Here is a 13762-nt window from a genome sequence, read left to right as displayed (position 1 = left end):
TGCTGACAGAAAACAACACAAAGGCCAATTGCACATTTGAATAGCCAAAGGAGGAACTTTTTTGAAGGTGTGCATCCTGCTATCAAAAATACCAAAGCATTTTGAAAAAAACATTATACATAACGATCAAGCATGGTAGAGGTAGTGTCATGGCCTGGGGCTGCTTTATTGGTTCTGAATGACCTGATGGAGCCATAGGTTCAATTCCTCTACCAGAAAATCCTGAAAGTAAATATGCATCATCCAGTTTGTGACTTTATGCTCCAGCACACTAGGGTTGTGCCAAAGGACAGTGACCTGAAGCACATCAGCAGTCCCATCTTGGTATGGCTAAGAAAAGATAAAATGATTTTTGGAGTGGCCTAGTCAAAGACTGCAATTAAATCTGATTGATATGTTGTGACATGACCTTAAGCAGGCTTTTCATGTGATTTCAAAGAAAAGGCCACGGCTTGTCTACAGTTACTGTATCATAAACACTTGATGGCAGGTGTTGCAAACCAGTTATTTGGTTTAGGGGGCAATTTATTTTTCAAATAGTACTAAGTTGGTTTGGCCATCTTTGTTCCCCTTAATAAATTTACTGAGCTTATCATAGTCTGACATTATAATTTATTTGGTGATCTGAAGCATTTATGTTTGATCTATTAAACAAATATGTTTTACAGCATTGTAAAACATATTATTAATAATAATAATATTAATAATAATATTCATGTTAATGACAGCCCTTTTTGGGCACCCTTGGAACTCTTAACATTGACTGAAACTTTTAATTTTGAGCAGCATGTTTCTGGCCCCACCCACCAAAGGGGACACACTCTTGACTTGGTTTTTTCACTTGGCCTAAATGTTGCCAACCTCTGTGTGGAGGATGTCCAAATGAGTGATCATTACTGTGTTTTATTTGACTTAACCTTCACTCCTGAGCCCATGCACCCTGAGATTAGGTTGCTGAGGCACATCATCACTGAAAATGCGGCCGCTAGGTTCGCTGCCATGTTTGATTCTGAACTTCTTGTGGATTGTCATGATGTGGACAGCCTCATTGACAGTTTTAACAGTCACTGTGAATCCATTTTGGATCGGGTGGCTCCTGTTAAATCTAATCTGGCGACTAAGAAGACCACATGTCCCTGGATTAATGACTGTATTTGGGATATGAGGAGACTTTGTCGAAAAACTGAATGCCTCTTTAAATTCGCTTCTTTAAATGAAATGATAAAAAATGCCAGATTTAACTATTTCTGTCAGCTGATCATTTTGAGGAAGAAAAAAGTCCAGAGACACCATCAGCTCTACTCTTTGTCCTGTTGCGCCTCTTGCATCTGTTTTTTACAAATCAATTAGCAATGAATTTCTTAAGTCTTTTATTTGCAAATTCAGGAAATTAAGGCTAACCTTCCAAAGCACTCGTTTTGTGACTTTGTTGTTGAGCCTACACCCTATAAGTGGTCCTTTTTTAAACCTGTAAGACTGGGTGATATCTCAGCTCTTGTAACCAGAATGAAGCCATCTTTTTGTCTTTCTGATGCTCTACCTTGCAGACTCCTTTTAAAAGTGTTTGATGTCATTGGTCCCTGGATTACCAAACTGATAAATGTCTCATTATCTTCTGGTGTACTTCCCAGCTATTTTAAACACGCTCTTGTGGAACCAATTCTTAAAAAACCTGCTGATGATATTCAGCTGTAGTGCTCCTCCAAGGCCTTTGAGTTCCAGAAATTGAACTCCTTAATGAACTGCCTTGTAAAAATAAAACATTGGCTAGGCGCAAACTCCCTGCAGTTAAATGCGGATAAAACTGAGGTGTTGGTGGTTGCCCCTGATGATGCCATTCCAGGGATCAACCAGTTTATAGGTGATCTGAGCTTGTCTGCTAAATCAAGCCTTGGAAATCTTGGTGTTATCTTTGACAAAGTAATGTCATTGGAGCATCATTCAAAGCAGCTGACGAGAAACTGTTTCAACCAGTTGAGGAAAATCTCTAAACTGAGAACAACTGTCTCCAATGGTGATCTTGAGCTGATTGTCCATGCATTTGTATGTTTTCGTTTAGACTACTGCAACAGTTTATTTTCTTGTCTTAACAAAAAGGAAATGTTTCGTCTGCAACAGGTCCAGAATTCTGCAACTAGATTGCTGATCCGCACCAACAGAAGAGCTCATATTACTCCCATTCTTCATTGGCTCCAAGTTTCTTTTTGTATTAATTTTAAAATCTTGGTGCTGACTTTCAGAGCTCTGCATGGTCAGGCTCCCTCCTATACCAGATACATGTTATGTCTCTATACTCCCCCTCAGAGGTTGAGGTCATTGGATCAGAACCTTCTAATGGTTTTAAGTTCCGAGATACTCGCTCCTTCAAGGCCATCGCGACAAGGCTCTGGAATTATCTCGCGTTCCTATTACGTTTCCTTGACTGTGCTGTTTTCAAGAACAAACTTAAACCACTTGTTTCTCCAAGCATTTTAACTATAGCAGTGACAGGGTTGTATGACCTCCGTTTATTTTTTGTATTTTATGTGTACTTTCTGTAAAGCACTTTGTGACCCTCCTTGTCTGCGAAAGATGCCATATAAATAAACTTTCACTTACTTTACTTACTTATATAAACATGCTAATCTATTCTATACCATCTTTTCACCAAAATACTCAAGAGCAACTGATGACCCAAAGATCCAGAAATTGCTCCAGAGCTGCAGGTTGCAGAGCCCCTGCTCTACAGCTGCATTGCACACATACGCTGTTACAGGAAAATGTTCTCACTTCACTTACGCCCAAAATCTGGGTCCGGCTGCGAGGGGGTTCTACTTGTGTAACAGCCTCTGATCCAAGTAAAGCTGGTAAGAGACATGATATGGCGACCTGCTAACCCTGAATGCAACAGAGCTTTAGGAACAGTCCAGTTAAACATAAGCAGACCTACAAAACACACCTCGCAAACAGGCATTTAGAATAGATTACTAAAGTTGTTAGACACATTTATCACATAAATGGGTGCATGCAAAAAGAAACTCTTGCACAGTCCTTCATCAGGGCAAGATTATTTTATGTTATTCTCTCCTAAAACGTGTTTAAGAATAAAATAAAGCTATCATAGATTCCACTTTTTTCTGAACAATAGTTTGCATAATATTCTTTTTTGCAATATTTAGCAAACACACATATCAGTTCCAGGCACTGAACTGTGATTGTTTCAAGTAACAACATTTGAGTCTGAAACCTCTGGCAATACCCCTCTTTCTATGTTCTGTCAAGTTAAAGTCAAGTCACTACAGTTTCTCTGTGTGCATGAAGAGGTCAGTACCTTGCTGGTTGTTAAGACTTGTATTAAAGTTGAGTTGTGGTGTGGTTCCTGTGATGTCAGCCTGCGTGTCCAGTGAAGCTGAGGCTTTATGTACCACGATGGTAAAGGAGGGCTACAAAGATGCTGTAACATCAGGTATCTTTCTGAAAAATCACACGTGCTCCACGTCTCTCCAGTGACAGCATTCTCTGAAATATGCAGACTGCTTTGTCCTGGCGGGTCTTACTATTTCAGTGGTTGTAGGCTGGGTTACAGGGCTATCAGTCCCCTCTTATCTACAGGGTCCAATATCCATTAGTGATGGGAGTTTGGTTATGACGTGAATGTAATAAGGTTAGTTTTCTACATTTACAGTGCCTTGCAAAAGCATTCACATCTCTTGAACGTTTCCACATCACAACTTTAATGTATTTTGCTAAGATTTTATGTGATAGACCGGCAGAAAGTAGCGCATAATCCTGACGTGAAAGGAAAATTAATAATAGTTTTCAGTTTTTTATTTTACAAAAAAACAAAAATCAGAATAGATTGGCATGCATTCGAGTTCAGCCCCCCTGAGTCAATAATTGGCAGAATGACCTTTCACTGTGCTTACCATGCCTGTAACTGGGAGTATGTCTCTACAATCTTTGCATATGTAGAAACTAAATGTTTGCCCATTCCTCTGCAACATAACCCAGGGTCAATTACAATGGATGGCACCTTTTAAAACATAGCTTTCTTTTAGTCACCATGTTCTGTAAAGGCCAGATATTTGGAGTGCCTGACAAATAGTTATCCTCTAGACACATTCTCCAGTTGAGCTGTGGATGAGTTACCATTGGCCTTTGCAGCTTTGCCATATGGTTTCTATTTCCAGATGGTGAATTTTTCTATGAGATGATCAAAGCTTGTAATATTCTTTTATAAACTTCAGAGAAAATCTGTTTCCTTAGACTCACTTACACACAGGTAAGTGACTTTTGAAGGTAATCTGTTGCACTGGATTTTATTTAGGTGTATTAGAGGAAAGGGTTGAAAATGCAAATGCCATACCACACTTTAAGGTTTTCAATTGTTCAGAAAAAATAGAAAGAAAATCCATTATTTTACTTTTACTTCCCAGTTATACAATACTTTCTGTAATGAGAAAAATGTGGAAAAGAGAAGTATGGATACTTTTGTAAGACATTGTTTGCTCAGACCTGTACTATCAATCTCTAAATTTTAATTTTGCACAGTGTGACGGTTTTTTACTTATAGGGCTCATAGTTTTCCAACTTCACTGTGTCAAAGCCTACATCTCTGAATGAGTTCCAATGATACTACTGATTGTTTATTCTGATCTTTAACCCTGCTGTCCAGGGATCAGAAAGGAATGGTTTTACAGCTGTAAGCTGTCCTTCAGTAGTTTATTAAAACAATTAAAACATTTCAGTTTTAATTGACATGAAAATCAGGCCCTATACAATGTTGATTTATGTCCACAGAGTAGGCATCTACAATTATCGGTTATTGTTTTTTTATCTATACACACACACACACACACACTCACACACACACACACACACACTCTCTTGTTTTGCTATATGTAGTGAGGACCATGTGTTGACTCCCATTGACTTCCATTGATTTTCAGTCATTTTCAACCCTTTCTATGCCCTAACCCTGACAATAACCCTAAACCTAACCATTACCAGTGCTTACCTAACCCTAACCTTAACCTAAACCCAATTCACACCTTAGTCCTAAACCTAACCGTTAGCAAAATAGGTCGTGAGGACCAGCAAAATGTCCTCACTTTGGTACAATCGGTCCTCAATTTGATGGTGAAAGTGGGAAAATGGTTCTCACTGTGACGCCAAGACAGGAACACACACCCACACACACACACACACACACACACACACACACACACACACAGTCCTTGTCATTGTCTCCTGGTTTCAGTTCCTAACTACTAAAGCTTAAAATCCGCTTCTTGTTTCCTTTAAGGGAATCTGCTGAGGCAACAATGAACCCTTTTCCCCAGATCAGAAAAAAACTACACAAGTACTGTACATGTGTTGCTGGACTGGAGGCAGTTTCATGCAACACATTCACTCAACAATAGCACTCTAAACAAAGTTGCACCAGCTTTTGTGTTAACATAATGGGCTTAAACACAAAGCCCACCCCAAACAGAGCATACGCTGAGGAATCCACACATAAGCAAGGAAACAATCTGCAACAGAGAAGAGTAATCAGGGATTCCTCTGAGCTTCCAGTACAGCATTAAGATCTGACTCACAAAACCACACAGTTCATGCAGGTGGAGACTCACATTGGTGGAGCAAGGAAGTGGAGAAGTACCAGACGTTACCAGGCTGAGGATGACCTCCATAATGGATTGGGGAGTCATATGCATGCAGCTTAGACAGGAAATTATCTTGGTCTTTTTATCTGTTTGTGTGTCTTTGAGAGGACAACCACAGAGCAGGGAAAAGAGAGGAGCACAGCACTCATCATTTCATCCAAACAAAGTACATTTGACTCCACTGGGCAAAGACTCCCCTTGACAAGAAGAAGCCAAAGAAGACTCTGTAGAGTTTAATGTTGGCTTGATTAAATATCCAGAATGGCCAACAATGAATCATGACTACTGGAAGCTGCTAAATCTACAGAGATCTTGCAGAGCAGATGCTTCTCAACTCCCATCTCAATGCTTCAGAGCAAACACATGCCAAGCAGAGTCACAAAAGCTATAGAACACAAATCTATGCAGTCCAACTAGCAGAGCTTCCACTAATTCCAGTATGCATTAGTGGAAGAGGATGGATTCCTCTTGAGCAAAGCGCCCATTTCATGTGGCTTTGGAGGGACAGAGCGCAGGCGGCTAATCGACTGGAGGCTTGCTGGTTTAGATGCTGGCAGGAGCAAAAGCAGAAAGAGTTCACTGTGAAGTTAAATGTTCAAAAAGTCTATTTCAGAGAAAATCCCAAGAAGGAGAAAAGAAGCAAAGACCCAGAGGACGGATGTGAGAGGAGTGAGAGAGGAGAAAGGAAGGAGGGAAAAAAGGACCCACCAGGAGCTGTCACTGAAGGGGAGTCAGAGGGGGAAAGAGGGAGCCAAGGAGAGAGGGGTTATGAGAAAGCTCAGAGAAGGGAGGGTGAGCATTTCTTCTGTTAGACTTTTCAGGCCAGCTCAGCTCCAAAAGCAGTTGTTAGCTTACGCAGAAAGAAGGGAGAACAATTTTACTCTCCGTCCTTGCAATTATCACCCAGTATGATTGTCAGAGCCAATTTGTTTTCTGACTGAGTGAGCGTGCTGGTATGAATCACCCTCCGCTGCTTGTGTGCATCAACAAGCAGGGCTTGGTCAAATGTTTCCTCTTGCTACCAATACTGACTGAACAAGCAAAACCTTAAACAGCCCATAGCTCTATGTGTTTACAGAGGCTGTAGTGGACAGCTTTGGTTTAAGGTGGAGAACAAAAGCAGAAAAGTTCCAGATATATGAGATCTTAATTGAAAGCTTTAATAAGCTAGCAGGAGGCATTACAGAGCTGCAAGTGTGAGTGAGCAGGATTCAGAAAGAAAACAGCTTATGCAAGACCAAACCCAAGTTGCTGAAATGAAAATGTGATGTTTATGGACTGGCAACTGAATAGCTGTTATATAAAAATGGAGGATCTGTGCTAGGGTTGCCTTATATTAGGAAAACATTTGATTTAGGACAATATTGGTAAATACTGCAATAGTGATATGACTGGCTGACACCTGTTGTTTTTGGCTTCTAAAACGTGTTACTTACTAAATGTGTTTTTATTGTGCATCACACAGCAAGTGAACCAAAACATATTCCAGGCATAAATAGCTTGAGTGCATGGTACTTAAATAATTGGCTAACATTTAATGCAGCCCAGGCAGTTCTTCTCAGTGTGTGTTAATGATATGTTTACAATATATTCTGCAGCCGTAATCTATGCATAAATTTATACAGCAAAATACATTTTCAAAATTCAATTTTTCTCTTGATGGTATTCTTGATGACATTTTCAAGTTAAAATCAAAATTTTAAGCCCCTTTTCCATTAGTAACCTACTGTACTCTACTTAGGTTTGGTCAACTCTAAATGGTTTGGTTCGTTTTCATTACAACTGAGTACCATCTTAGACGGACCCACAGTTGGAAAAAGTAATGTGATGTGATTTGTAGTGACACAAACACAACAACCGCCTTGACTGGCTGAGTCTATGGCTATTGTCAGACTCAGAGTGAAAGAGGAGAACCAGAGAAGGCTGTGGGCAGCAAGACAAAACACTGGATAACTATAGGAGAGAGAGGGAAGCCATGAGGTGGTATCAAACTGAAGGGTACGAGCTAAAGGACGTGTTAGGATAAGCTAACGCTACCTAATGCTAGCTTGCTATAGTGGTCGTATACACAATAAAGCCAGCATACAACGAATCAGTGGTTGAACATATTAGTTATTAAAATATGTTGTGACTAGTGACGCCGCCCCCTACCCAATCAGTGATCGACAATCTTCTGATGTCACGTTTTCAGCATGGGTCGGCCATACTTCACTTAAGGAGTTTACTTCATGCTAACACATATTTATCAAATACAAATACTCTCCAAATACATGTTTCATGTTTGTTATACCGGTTAAGTGTTTCTAGACTGATGGGAAAATGTAAATCAAAGATAAATCTGGAACAGAACAAAACAGGGAAATCTTTCTCTCTACACTACATGAGGTCCCCTGCAGAAACACTGAAGCTCTCAGGGTGACTCAGTTCTTTTTCACCTTGTCTGGCAGCATTACTTGCTACAAATAGCACAGTGGCTACACAATCACAAAATTACAGACTGGGGTGTACTCATGTCCTGATGTGGATTCATTAAAAATAAATAAAAGAGAAAAGTTGGCCACAGGGGTGGGTTTTCCCTCATTAGTGCCAGATTAGTTTGTCCAAATTAGGGGACAAAAACAGCAGCTGTTGCTTTATACAAGTTTAATTTTAGTGCATAGATGTATTTTTATTTCCCACAAGTTAACTGAGTCAGTGATACGCAGGTGTATATGCATTGACGTTCTAGTTATTAGAAATATTAACTCTCTAAAAGAATACGGACAGTTAACTAAAGCATCAATGACAAAGACTAAATGTTATTTTGGGACAAAGTAGTTAATTAACTAAAATGAGAAAATGATTAAACAACAATTTACTCCTAAAGAGAATTTTAAAAAATCAGCTCAAAGGGCATTAACTACACTCTAAATCAAAGTAAAAGGCATTTGAGAAATTCCAGTTGTCAAACATAATGTTTAAGCATGATAATGTGTTTACCTACACCTGTAATTGCTCTGCCATGGGCACTGTAGTGACTTTTTGCTAATTGAGATCAGGATTTTTTTCCTCAGTCGGGCTAAATTAAAAGAAAAACCCACAGTGGCAAAGGTGTACATTCAAAGACACTTGAATTTAAAACTTCAAAAGGATGATAACAGGTTTGGGATGCCTAAACTCAGAATAACAGGTTGGACTAGATCTTGAAAAAACAAACTGCACTGAAAGAGAGCATGTTAGGTATTTTCCATTGGGATGAATTCCAATTAAACTACAGTACAGTTATGTAAAGGGTGAGATGTTTTAATATCAATGTATAATAGATGGTAGATGCTTTTCATACAAAGTGGAGGTGAAAAAATACCAGCAAAACAGTAAAGTGACAGATCCAGAGTACCAACCACTCACTAAAAGGAAATGTCCCATTGAAGAAAAGCAAAGTATTTAGAGGACGAACGTAAAAACAAGTGCAGATTAGAACAGCAAAACAACAGATGCAGTGATATGAATAACTGTGTCTTAAATTAAAGCTATAGTTATTTTTTCAAATGTTAATCAGAATTTAAGAGACTTTAAGAGTCGGAAATTATGTTGAAGAAAAATAACAAATCGGTAAAAAACAACAAACAACACTGCAAGATCTCTTTCTCTCCCACAAAATTGTTATTTTGTGTTAATTAGGTAGATGGGTTATTCATCTTTGAAAACACCAAAACCAAAATTTGACCACGATGTCCTCCATGTAGGAGGCAGAGTCTGTAAGCCAGGGTGAAAGACGAGTCCATCACTGCGGCAGAGGTCACGGAGGTTGGCAAAAAGCTCTCTAGGCCCAGACCACAAGGAATGGATGAAATCCATCCCAAGATGCTACATGTGTTGCACATCGATGGGTTGGTGTGATTGGCCTGCTTCTTCTATGTAGCATGGAGGACAGGGAAAACACAAAGTTGCCTACTGGGGCAACTTTCTCCACTGCCTTTAAAAAAAGGCAGTGGAGAATATGTTCTAACTTTTGAAGGATACCACTTCTTTACTTGCCAGGGAAACTTTCCTCTAGGGTGATGGAAAGAAGGCCCAAACAACTGTTGAACAAATTCAGGAGGAGCAGTGTGGCCTTCACCCTAGCTGTAGAACAGTAGACCATCTCTGCCCTCCTGAAAGTGACGAGGGGTTGTGAAGTTTTCCTGTTAATACGTGTTTTTTGACTCTGGAAAAGCTTTTACGGTTGTGTCCCAATAAGCATTTCATGTGGAAGGTGCTGGGGATACTTGTAAGGGCTACCTGGTCCATGTCTATCCAAATGTAAGAATAGTGTCCACATTCTCAGTACTGAGTAAGCTTAATCTCATTTTGGCTTTTGGCAGATAGGTTGGTTATCTAGGCATCTTCTGGCTATGACCTTCAGTGTGCAGTGGAGGAGTTTGCTTGGCCAGGATTAGAGCCAGCTCCTCTAAGTTTGAGGCTATGGTTTTAAAAAATAAATAGGTGGACTGGTTCTTCTGCCTCAAGCAGATGACCTAAAGTATATTGGTGACTGGCATAGGAGGGATGGTAGGATGAAGCAGGGGATATATTTACAGATTGAAACTTTGTTTGTAGTAATGCAGGCACTGCTTTGGTTTGTCACAATGAAGAAAGAGCACAGCCAAAGCAAAGCTCTTGATTTACTCATCTTTCTACATTCCAACAAACACCTCTGATCATGAGATATGGATCATGACTGGAAGAAAATATCCCCAATACAAGAAGCTGAAATGAGCTTCCTCTGTATGGTGGATAGGCTCACCCTAGGAGACCTTTGATCCAGGGGATGCTAAGAGTAGAGCTGGTGCATCTTATCAGGATGTCTTCTGGGTGCTGCCCTCTCTCTTCCAGCAGATCCAACTAGGACAGACCAGAGCTCACGGTAAGGACTATATATCCACTCTTTCCTGGGAACACCTTTGGATTCCTAAGACTGAGTTGGAGAGAAGGATGTCTGGGTTTCCAGATAAGTGGAAGACAATGGATTGGCGATGGGGGTGATCTATGTAGCCAGTCCAAAGCCTGCAGGACCCCACTTATTCAATCTCTTAGAAAGAAGGACTTTAGGGGACCAATTAAAAATGTTTATGTGGTCCTTTTTTATAGGAGAGTGTGACATTTAAAAGACAAATTCCCCATCTAAAGCAGCTGTAACACAACACAATTGTAACTGGCGAACTCAGAATCTAAACCTGTCAAGCTTCACCTCTGAATTAGCACCAGGTGATTTTATTACAATAGTATTTTGAGATTGGGCGTATCTACCACTGGAAAATCTCTTTCAGCATTGCCCAAAGTGGCACTGCATGAAGCCACATTAACGAATAATAGACATAAACACGATCAAAATATATTTATGACAGGGAGGACAAGGTTCACTGGAAGACAAGGGGGGAACGAACTGGACAGTATTGAACTTACCACATAGACTTTTACACTGCCACATCCAGCAGCAATAAAACACACAGAGTACAATCCATCCATCTGCTCAAGGCACTTCCACTGGAGAGACAAAACTCTTAACAATTGTCATTTTGCTTTAATTGCAAGTACAGAAGGCATGCTACACCTCTCTCAGTCACCCTTGAGAAGCAGCGAGGAACTTGCTAGACAAAGGTCTTTGTCATTTGGAACTTAACTTGGGCCAAGTCTGCAACAGGGTAAAACATTTCTGTAAAAGTTAAAAAACAGAAAAGAGCCTGATTCTGATGTAGCTGGAGGTTAAAGTACAGATTAACTCAATAAAATTGGTTAGTGAGATTAAAAAAAAGGTGTGAACTATTTTTCCTTCCCCACTGTCCCCTTCATGGGATGGTCAGTGAGTATAATGTGTTTGATCTGGGGGTGAGAGATGTTACATAAACAGAGAAAAGAGTAAGTTTTGTCTTCACAGACTGATGGGATTTCAGGCCTAAATGAGGAGACAACCATGACTCGGGGTTTGGTCTTTTTGAAACAGCACCTTCTTTTAAAAGGAAGCTCCTTTCCAACTAGTCTATGCTTCAGAGTAATCAATGGCCCTGTGAGAGGTTACATAAAGCATGAGCCACTTCAAAGACAGGACCAGTGTGGTTTTTTTTTTTTACAATAGAAAAGTAAAAATAAAAAAATACATTAGACAAGCACATAGTCCTGAGCCAGAGCCTAATTTACCGATACTTTGCAGAAACTAACAATTTGCAGAATAAAGCTAATAGATTTTGTTTTGTCATTCAATTGTCTCTCTTTCATGTGTGGTATTGTAAGCCCATGAACAGAGAAAGGAGTGTGGATCTAGATTTTAGTTAGTTACGAAAGAAGTAACCCAAGATAACAGCTGCTGTCAATATTTTATTTATTTTGGTTAAATGGGTTTCCTTTTTCTTTGCACAGTAGCACTGATGCCCTGCACCAGGTAGGTCCTGGGTTCACACCCTAACCTAGGGTCTTTCTGCATGGAGTTTGCACATTCAACAGTCCGAAAGCATGACTGTTCAGTAAATTGGTCTCTCTAAATTGTTCTCAGCCTAAGAGAACACCAGCCTAATTTAACTGGCAAATGTATATAAATTTATAAGTAATTTAAGCCCCACTCAACACAAAGTGTGGCATAAAATGGTTTTCCATATGTTGCTATTGTTTACACTTAATTTTACTATGTTATAAAATGAAATTGTGATATAAGCAATGATAGGTTAGATATATGTAAGGGGAAATGCTTATGGACGGAAAAGCAGTATGGACAACAAGCAGGAATAAAATATGCATACGTGACAAGAAATAGCAGGCCAAGATGGCGAGACTAAATGTTTGTCTGTTGGAGGTGGTTGGTATTTGTTGGGCCAGGCTCTGTTTATACTTCAACCTGGTTATGTAATGTGAAAACAGAAAGGGCTCTGGCCCAAAGACAGGGTTCATTTTGCTGGATGCTGCACAATACTCAGTGTACCATGGGCCAATATACAAACCCCAAACACAATGGAGGTCTATTAATCAGCAGGAAAACGAAGAATGCAGAACAAACAGTCCCAGCTTTTCAGCCTGAAAGATTATTAAGTCTAGCCACACATTATGGTCCTGTAATGACCTCACTGAGCACTTTGCTAAAGACTTATTAGTTGGTCTGAAGCGAATGCACAGCTTTACTCTGCAGTAAAATTAGGACAACTGGAAGTGGCATATTTGATAACAGGAAGGAAGTTAATTAAGAGTGGAATTTGGAACAAGGAAGCTCTAATCAGTCAGACAGCTATTAATTCTCTAATGAAAATCTTAGTGGATTCCCTCTCATTACTAATTTAAGTTGATTTTACTAAAATTTGTGAATTTCGTAAAGGTTAAGTTCTACAAAGCTGTTAGTCACTAGCAAAAATGGGGGATTTTTCATAATGAGATTTAACAGCACACCAAGATGATTTAGTTCTGTTTACTAAAATTGATACAGTTATTTAGAAAGCAGCCACTTTCATTTAATAATAGATTAACTACATCATAAGCTATTTTAAAACAAATATTATTAGATAAATCTACTGAGAAAACTATTTAAATATAGCTACAGTCAACTATAACATCACTGATGATGTCGATGAAATATGACAATCCACTAGGAAGTAGAATCCACCAGAGGGAGCTAAAATATACATTAATCTACTAACAAGAGCAACCTGAGGTTGGTACAACTGACTGTGGATGTTCTGTCTGCTTTACAGATTATAGCACATTAGAGCCATTTGTTTTTTATTGCTGTTATTGTTGTGTCCTTAATTCTTCGTTGTAACTTCTCCTGACAAGCATACTGTCCTGAAACAGGTGGGATTAACCAATCTCAGCAAAGCATACAGGTGATTTATGAATCATACCAAGAGTGAGAACAAGCAAGGATATAAAAGGCAAGGTTATTGCAAAACAAAATGGAATGAGGAATTTCAAAAGATAGCATAACAACAATAAGCTTCAAAAATAAAGAAAATACACATAAAACGCCTCAATGAAAAAGAGAAGAGTTGGTGAAAGGAGGATATTGTGAGATAGAAAAAGAGTATAGAAAAAAAAAATGTGTTTGTATACAAACTGCAGAAAAATGACAATATTTGGATTCCTACTGGCTGGCACAAATGAGAACGCAAAGGATGGTT

General features: G+C 39.3%; 1 protein-coding gene across 10 annotated transcripts in view; it reads right to left on the bottom strand.

Annotated features, from left to right (window-relative positions):
* The window catches only part of tmcc1a (transmembrane and coiled-coil domain family 1a), a 65215-nt gene that overhangs the window by 13140 nt on the left and 38313 nt on the right, over window positions 1–13762 (bottom strand). Inside the window, exon 1 of one of the 10 annotated variants that reach the window (XM_047373728.1) lies at window positions 5613–5839. The exons of 8 other annotated variants lie outside the window; for them this stretch is intronic. In XM_047373728.1, the coding sequence (XP_047229684.1) occupies window positions 5613–5696 (84 nt within the window). In that variant the 5' untranslated portion in view covers window positions 5697–5839. Of the gene's footprint in view, window positions 1–3310; window positions 3458–5612; window positions 5840–13762 lie in introns of those variants that run through there. One more of the 10 variants, XM_047373721.1, reaches the window with a different exon arrangement.

The sequence above is a fragment of the Girardinichthys multiradiatus genome, chromosome 1 (assembly GCF_021462225.1).
Source record: "Girardinichthys multiradiatus isolate DD_20200921_A chromosome 1, DD_fGirMul_XY1, whole genome shotgun sequence".
In the NCBI taxonomy this organism is placed as follows: domain Eukaryota; kingdom Metazoa; phylum Chordata; class Actinopteri; order Cyprinodontiformes; family Goodeidae; genus Girardinichthys; species Girardinichthys multiradiatus.
Note: the sequence above shows the minus strand (reverse complement) of the source record. Positions and strands in the feature narration are given on the sequence as shown.